Source organism: Solanum tuberosum, unplaced genomic scaffold, assembly GCF_000226075.1.
Source record: "Solanum tuberosum cultivar DM 1-3 516 R44 unplaced genomic scaffold, SolTub_3.0 scf00034, whole genome shotgun sequence".
NCBI lineage: Eukaryota > Viridiplantae > Streptophyta > Magnoliopsida > Solanales > Solanaceae > Solanum > Solanum tuberosum.
This window is the reverse complement of record NW_006238962.1, coordinates 2,325,124-2,334,484: the sequence shown is the minus strand read 5'-3', so window position 1 is coordinate 2,334,484 and position 9,361 is coordinate 2,325,124. Positions and strand designations below refer to the sequence as shown.

At 31.9% G+C, this 9,361-nt stretch overlaps 1 protein-coding gene across 1 annotated transcript; it reads left to right on the top strand.

Moving 5' to 3' along the window:
• Positions 1 to 4,111: 4,111 nt before the first annotated feature.
• On the top strand, positions 4,112 to 6,213 carry LOC102586014 (G2/mitotic-specific cyclin C13-1-like). Its single transcript, XM_006342590.2, has 6 exons — positions 4,112 to 4,563; positions 4,796 to 5,028; positions 5,124 to 5,310; positions 5,403 to 5,552; positions 5,636 to 5,770; positions 5,870 to 6,213. The coding sequence occupies exons 1-6, from the start codon at positions 4,276 to 4,278 to the stop codon at positions 5,939 to 5,941; spliced, it is 1,065 nt and encodes a 354-aa protein (XP_006342652.1). The 5' UTR covers positions 4,112 to 4,275; the 3' UTR covers positions 5,942 to 6,213.
• Positions 6,214 to 9,361: the final 3,148 nt, after the last annotated feature.

The following is a 9,361-nucleotide window of genomic DNA, read 5'->3' as shown; positions in this document are numbered from 1 at the left end:
CCTTTGCCATCAACAGATGATACCTAAACAACATTAGTATATACAGAGAACTTGCACCAGAGCTGCACTACATAAATCATCAGCCAACTTTTGGCCCCCGGATTTCACAGTACTCGAACGAATTAAACCATATATAGGTGTAGAAGAATTTGTTTGATATCTCTTCATTTGCAAATAATTCTCGATCTAATGATATCGGTACCAACAACACGAAGATTTTAATTCTAAATGACTAATTAGCTTAGCTGATATGAGACTTTGATTCAGCTGCGAGACATGGTAATAGTACTAATGGCCTCAAAGCTTCAATTGATCAAATAAAACATTGTTAAGTTTGTTTTTTTAAAGTGATAATCATATTATCATAGTGTCTATTATTAGGGATGACAATGGGGCGGGGTAGGATGGGTTAAGGCTATGTGGGGTAGGGCAGGGATAGTTTAAGGTTGTGCGGGCAGGTGGGATGCGGGGCGGGTTGAAGTGTGATTTTTTTAAAACTAATGCGAGTCGGTACAGGTTGCTATATGTGATTTTATGTGGGTTTAAACTTAATTTTATTTTTTCACATGTTATAACTTATAAGTATGATAGAACATTATTTATTAAGATAATTTCTTTAAAGCTACTGAAATATATTCAAGATAGTAAATGAAAATGGTTCAATAAAAAATAATTCAATTTCTTATATGTTTCCAATGGACTTCTAAAAAATAAAATTTTAAGTCACTATCCTATTAAATTAATACAACTTAATGAAAAAATGAATTTATTTTTAGTATCAAACTTAACTAGAAAAAGAAAATATTAAAAAAAATATGTGGGGTGGGTTCATACGGAGCGGGTCTATGCGGGGCAGCTTGAAAATGAAAAAAAATGTTATGCGGGGCGGGTTCATGCAGAGTGGGTCTATGTGAGGCGGGTTGAAAATGAAAAAATGTTATGCGGGACAGGACAGATTAAATATTTTGAGGGTTAAGCTCAACCCACACCGCCCCATTGCCATCCCTATCTATTATTCTTTCATCCCTTTTGATTATGTGGTGGTTATTTGACTGAGCATGAAATGAAGAAAAACTTTTGAGATATATGATTTAAAATAAATTATAAATATTTGTATGGTTTGAAACTATCTTCTTATTAAGATAAAATGGGTATGTATGAAGTAGTATAAGATTTTGTGTGTCTTGTACTCCCTATGTCTCATTTTATGTGACACAGTTTGCTTTGACACGGTATTTAAGAAAAAAAGAAAGATTTTTGAAACTTGTAGTCTAAAACTATTCTTAAATATTTATGTGGCTGAAAATTATTTCATTAGGGGTAAAATGGGTGTTTTAAAGTTAAATTATTTCTAATTATAATAAAGTGACATTTTTTTTTGGGACCGACTAAAAAGAAAAGAGCGCCACATAAAATGGGACGGAGAAAATATTATTTTTTACCGGTCTAAAATCTGATTATGTTTGATGGTTAATAAATGCATAATTGAAAATAAAAAGAGGTTTAATGTGACATGACATCTAATTATGAGAGAAGAAGATTTTTATTACTCCCATGTAACAATACTTGTCTATTAGTTCCTCCGTCACATTTTATGTGACACAATTTCCTTTTTGGTCAGTCCCAAAATGAATGTCACATTTTCATATATTGTAAGTATTTAAAGGTACAATTCATCTTTTACCCTTGTTGGTCTTACTTAATCTTAAAGATAGTACTTTAATACATTTATGAGGAGAGAGAAAAGTGAGTCTACTTTTTAATATGACTATTTTTTTAAGTTTAATTTGGTAAACATTTCAAAGTCTTCATTTATTTCTTAAACTCCGTGCCCGGTCAAATGTTGCCACATAAAATGGGACGGAGGGAGTGTTGACTTTGTAAAATTCTTAAGAAATTATTAATGGAAGGATTATTTTACTATATATCACCTTTGAATATAATAAATATGATGTCTTAAAAAATGTAATAGATAAATGATTATAAGTAATGATAATGGTAATTAGAAACTAAGTGTAAAATTATTCATTGTATTCATAAAGTGGACAAATATTGTTGGATATCCCAAAATATTATAGTGGATAACTATTGTTGGATTGAGGGAGTAGTTAAGTATATTTTGAGAGTAATCAATTTCTCAAACATGGTGACAATTCAGGAAATTTACTCCTTTTTGTATACATTAACGATAATTTTTGTTAATTGATATACTCTCTCCGTCTCATTTTACTTACATTTGTTTTATAGATGATTTATTTTATTTATCCATTTAATCAAATCAAAAGAGTTTTATTATTTTTTACCATACTACCATTAGTATTAAATAACTAGTAGTAGTAGTAGTCGAATTTAAAATTTCAAAATATCATTTGAACTCTAAAACCACGTTTGATCATAAAGTTCCGGAATTAAACTTGAAGTTGAAATCCAGAATTTTCAAGAATTTGAAAAACAACAAAAATGTATTTTAATTTTAAAGCACTCACAAAAAGTATAAAACAACTTCTATTTATATTCATAGCCGAATACAACTTTAATTTTCAAATATCATTGTTTTCACTTTAAAAACAAAATAATTTTTTTTCTTTAAATTTCACATAAAAACAAGCTAGACGCCCACTTAATTTACTAAAATACATTTTTAATTAAAATTTTCCTACAATATATGTTAGATCAATACGAGTCAAATAATATTTTTTCTTACAAGAGGAGTTTATGAAAGTTTTCTTAAAATGTGTCACATCAACATTGGTCAAATACTATTTTTTGGGGGGAAATTTAGAGAAATCCCACTAAGTTTAATGCATATTACTTAGATACACTCTAATTTGCAGTATTACGAATCTTACTAGATTTTTGTGTGTCTAGATAAATATATCTCGAGATACATGAGGTCAAAATTGTGTCTAGATAAATATATCTCGAGATACATGAGGTTAAAATTGTGTCTAGATACACTATATACAAGTGTATTCACATGTATCTGAATACATAGACAAATCTCACTCTTCTCGCACTCTCACATCTCGATTGTCACTCTCTTATGTATCTAGTATCCAAATACATGTGGATCATACCAGATATATGTATCTAGTGTGTATATAATGTGATTCACATGTATTTGAGATATATGGCAATCTCACTCGCCTCCTTCTCCATCTCGCTTGCATCTCTCCCTATTTTAACGTATCTGATAGCAAAAATACATGTATATAGGTAGAGTTGTCAAAAAGGGTCAGCCCAGACCTACCCAACCCAAGCCTCACGGGCCAAAAAATTTGATGGACTAGGGCGGGTCGGCCTGAAAATGCTCAATCCAACATAACCCTAGAGGGTCGCGGGTTAGCCCTTATTTTTTTTTCTTTTTCAAACTTTAAATTCTATAACATCAAGAAAATGAGAAGATTTTCAAATCAAATATGACAAACAATAATGTTGTTTCAATAACACTAACAAAAAATCTAGCGTGATTAACATGTATTTAGGATACTAGATACGCGAGATACATTCATTTGGTGTGATGCATTTCAGATATGCGAGCGAGAGAGAAGAGAATAATGAGCGAGATGGGAGGGAGGTGACTTACATGCGTATCTTCCTTCATATATAGTAGAAAATTCTTAATTAGTACTCCCTCCGTCCCATTTTATGTGAGGTACTTTGACTTGACACGGAGTTTAAGAAAGAAAGGAAGACTTTTAAAACTTGTGGTCCAAAATGAATGATAGAAATTTGTGTGGCTGTAAATCATTTCATTAAGGGTAAAATAGACATTTTATAGTCAAATTGTTACTAAATATAGAAATGTGTCATTCTTTTTGGGACTGACTAAAAAGGAAAGTAAGGCACATAAATTGGGACAGAAGGAGTAATAAATTATAATTATTTAAAAGTATTGAACAAAATTAGTATATATGATATTAATGATTATAGGAAGAATTAAAATAGTCCAACCCAACCATTTTTTTAATAAATGTGGTCCAAAGCCGGGCAAATGTGGAGGGAAATCCAAATCTCACTTTTTAAAAATTCAATCTGAAAAAACAATTAGCCAAAAATTTGCCCAAACAAGACAATCCCTTTAAACAACATTTCCCAAATGTCAAACTCAAAAACCAATGCCACCCAAATAGCGCCGCGCCCAAACTGAAATATTTTTCTGCTGAATATGGCGCCATATATATACATACATACACCCATCTCTCTTTCTCAGCTCACTCTTCCCTCTCAACCCTCAACACCATACACACACAGAGGAAAAGGGAGTAGCAAACAATGGCAGATCAAGAAAATTTTGTTAGAGTTACAAGATTGGCCAAGAAAAGGGCAGCAGAAGCAATGGTTCAGCACTTGCAACAGCCCAACAAGAAGAGAGTTGTGTTGAGTGAGATTCAAGATTTGTTTAATGTGGGTATAAATCAGATTGAGGACAAGGTGTTTGCTTCTGAGCCTCTGAGACCCAAATGTAAGCAGATTACTAAGAGGAAGGTGAAAAGCTCTGATGACCCACAGATGTGTAGTGCTTATGCTTCTGATATATATGATTATCTTCATCAAATGGAGGTTTGTGCATTTTTATTTACTCTTTTCCATAAATTTTGGGTGTTGTCTGAATGTCTTAATTTGTTGTTATGTATAGTTAATTAATTGGGTGTTATCTAATAGAGCTTGATTTGGTTTCTTATGGATGAATTTGGAAATGGGCACTATAAAGATTGGATTTTTATCAAATCTTGATTGGATTTGATAGTTGGGTTTTTGAGTTTTTGATTAACTCTGCGTTTTTTCGAATCAGATTGAGAAAAAGAGAAGACCATTGCCTGATTACCTTGAGAAGGTTCAGAAGGATGTGAGTGCAAACATGAGAGGGATTTTGGTGGACTGGTTGGTGGAAGTTGCAGAGGAATACAAGCTTCTATCGGATACGTTGTATCTTGCTGTTTCCTACATTGATAGATTCTTATCAGTGAGTGTCATCCCTAGGCAAAGACTTCAGCTTTTGGGTGTTTCTTCGATGCTTATTGCTGCGTAAGTATTGTAGCCAAGAACTGGTTTTATTTTGGCAGTGTGTTTATTGTGTAATTTTGGTTGTGAATCTAATATAATCTGTTGATTATGATCAGGAAGTACGAGGAAATTAAGCCGCCAAATGTTGAGGACTTTGCTTACATTACAGACAACACATTTACAAAGAAAGACGTGGTGAATATGGAGGCTAGTGTTCTACAATCCCTCAAATTTGAAATGGGAAATCCCACAACCAAAACATTTCTCGGAAGATTTACTAGGATTGCCCAAGAAGGTTACGAAGTAAGTACAAATATGACACAAACATTATGATATTCAAGTCAACTTTGTTTCCGATAACTGTTTGCTCATGCTACCTATTCTGCTTTCCGTAGAACGTTGATTTGCAGTTAGAGTTTCTCGGTTACTACCTAGCAGAGTTAAGTTTATTGGATTACAACTGTGTGAAATTCTTGCCGTCTTTGGTAGCCGCTGCTGTGATATTCCTTTCAAGGTTCACATTACAACCAAAGTCACATCCTTGGGTGAGGATTTTGATCCAATGTTTGTTTATATTTAGTACCTTGATATATGGAAACATTGATAACTAACTCTATCCATTTTGTAGAGTTTGGCCCTTCAACGTTGCTCGGGATATAGACCAGTGGATCTAAAGGAATGTGTTCTTATCATTCACGACTTACAATTAAGTAGACGAAGAAGTAATTTGTCAGCTGTGAGGGACAAATACAAGCTGCATAAGGTATCAATTCGTGCATTGTTGATAATTGGTGATTTTGTTGTAGATGCCTGTATAGTTCAGTAATCTGATGTGAACATTTGTATGATTTTCTTGTAACAGTTCAAATGTGTGGCAACATTGTCTTCTCCTCTCGAAATACCAAACTCATTCTTCGAAGATACAAGACAATGATTTCTCGGGCTCTCGAGCATATGCTTGGAAATTGTAACGAGATGCTACGACGATACGGGGAAGCTGGTTTATGCTGATCTGAGGGCACCATTAACCTGAGTTTTCATTTTATTAGATCAGGAATAGTTATTAAGATATATGAAAGTTATAGCAAGTAGCTAGTAAAAATGATGATTCTTCTACATGGTTGCATTGAGTGATGATTGGAATTTAGTACAGAGACATTATTTATTCTTGTAATAAGATGAATACAATTATCTAGAATTTTTTGTATGGCCAAATATTGCATTATGCAATAATATTAATGGTCAAAAACATATTTGGACTATCAATTGTATTAAAACACATCTCACTTCGAAGTGTTCAACATGTGCGGTGCACCTATTATGGATTAAAAATAAATATTTGACCAATTTAACATTGACATGTATTTAATGTTGGAAAATTATTTAAAGCCCTTTTATTAGCCATTAGTTACTCCTTAAATACAAAAGTGTATAACAAACTTTCTATAGCTTTTGTTCCATTATTATTTGAGTTCTACTCTGAAATATATTCTTAGGGATCGTTTGGTAGATTGCATTGAAAAAAATTAATGTATGTATTAGCTTTGTTTGATATATTATTTCACTCTATGTATAACTAATGCAAGTATTAGTTATACATTCTATTTGGTTTTGTGATACTATATATATATATAACAAATACATGGGAAATTATGATATTAGCAATGCAAAGATTTAATGCATGCAATTAGCATGGTTACACAATTACATCTTAAAACATTTTTACATCATTACCATCATATTTGTGGAGGATAATTTTGTAAGCAACTTTTTTTAGAAATTATGCGATGCATGTTATTTTTAATATACGGAACCATATACTACATATATAGTAAGTAATATCAGCATAACTAATACATCATATTCAACACTATACTTATACACTCTATCATATGACCTCTTAGTCATTTCATTTGGTGGAAGAAGAGAAGATAAATGAACACAAACTCTTCCTCTCATATGATATTGTGTTGGAGTTCTCTTCCTTAAAAGAATCTTTTTTAGTTATTGTGCTCCTAATTTTATATTAGAAGAACTTGTTGAATACACTTATATCGGATGAAATATATTTAAGAACAATATTATTGACACATCTCAACTATGAGAATTCTTTGCATATTTTGTGACATTTTTTTTTACGTAAGATTTGCAACATCCAATGCAAAGAAAGTGATAGTTTAGGTAGATAAAAAGATTAATAGTTAAGGCATGAAACTCACAAAAAAGTGTTAATTTAAATTTATTTTTGACCATTAATTATACTTTGCTTGGATGGTTGTTCCACATTGTTTTTAATGTGTCGTATTATGTTGTGTTGTACATATCATATTGTATTGTTTTGATGAATACACGATTTGAATAGATTGTATCGTTTTCTGTCGTTACATAATGTCATGCATCAATAATTTGATGATAAACCTACGAGAAAAGTAGAATAAGGTGTAGAGATACCATAAAGATATAATTAAGATGAAGGATTGTAGAATATTAAATCATAAGTAGAGATAAAGTGAGAAAAAAAAGGTAAGACACAGGCACACCAAATTGATTATTATATAAAATGAGACTTTTTCGTCATTTTCTAAGATATATGAACACAAACTCTTTCTCTGGTATGATATTGTGTTGGGTTTTCTTCGTTACATAATCTTTGTTAGTTTTTGTTCTTCTAATTTTATATTAGAAGAGCTCGTTAAGTCCTGAAGGATATATCTACGGCAAGTAAAATATCCTTAAAGACAATATCTCAACAGGTTTCGTGATAAGATATTCTTTACAAGATTTGCAACATTAAATAAAAAGAGAGTGATAATATAGGTAGATAAAGTGAACAATGAATAATTAAGGTATGAAAGTCATAAGAAAATGATACTCCCTTCTCCAACAATAGTTGACCACTATACTATTTTGGCATGTCCATTTATGAAATCAATGGATACTTTTACACTTATCATTAATTATAGTCATTTTCCTATTATATTTTTAAGACATTGTTTATTATATTCAAAGGGTGCTATAGTAAAATTACCATTCTATTTCTATTTATATATTTTTAACAAGTGTGCAAATTTAATAGTAAACAACAATTGTTGGTCAAAGAGAGTAACTTAAATATGTTTTTGACCATTAGTTACACTCTGCTTGGATGGTTGTTACACATTATTCCACCATTGTATCATATTGTATTATTTTAATGAATACAACATTGAATATACTGTATTAATTTCCATCGTTACATAATGTCATACATCAAACAATTTAAAGAATAAACCTAAAAGAAAACTAGAGTACAACGTAAAATTACGATCATTAAATTAAACATTAAGATCAAATAAGAAAAAAAAGAGAGTCTTTTTCATCATTATCTAACAATATTTTTAACAATAAGGGGCCGTTTGGTTACTGGATAAGGGCAACGTTAATACATGAATAACTTTGTTATTCATGTATTAATTTTGTACCACGTTTGGTTTGTAAATAGAATCAAAATTATTCATGTATAAATTTTAACAATGTTTGGTTGGTGTGTCTCCAATGTTGTATAAAAGTTATACATGTATTGATTTTATGTGGTGTTTGGTTGTATTTTTGTAATGCCACATAGCTAATACTTACATAACTTATGAAGAAATCTATGTATAATTTTATGCAGGGGTAGAGGGTGAAATAAGTTATGAGGGTATTAGTTATACATGGATTAAATTAATAAAAATTACATATTTACCCTTAATTTGTTTTCTTACTTATTTGTTTGTAAATAATAATGTATATTAATTTACAAAATTAAGGAGTTATATATCTTCTTTTTAAAAAGGCATAATACATATATTGGACCCTAAACTTGGCTTCAAATTTTAACTTTGACCTCCAACTTTCATAGTGCACAAACAGACACTTTAACTATCCAATCTTTTAATAAATAAACACGCGAATCCTACTTGGCAAAACGCGTGATGTGCACGTATTTTGCGCGAGTTAGGAGTAATTTTCGAGTCCCACAACAGTAAAAACCTCCCTTTTCCGGCCAGCAAACACCACTTGAAACCACCCAAAACCTCCATTCATTTTCTTCTTCTCCGCTCCGCTCACGCCACCACCAGCGAGCCAGCTTCAACCTCAAACAACCAGCAGCTCCCAACTCCAAACACCTCCAACCCAGCTGTTCTCCTTCTTCCTCCACACCGGAGCACAACCCATGAAGCGAACGAGCTTCGAGCTCGCTAAACCAACCAAATACCCGACCCCAAACCCATCAAATCCGCCATCTCCGGCGAGAATCATCATGAAACAACACTGCTGCAACCAGCAGCTCGAACCAAACACAAAACAGCAACCAAATGACCCCTCAAACCCT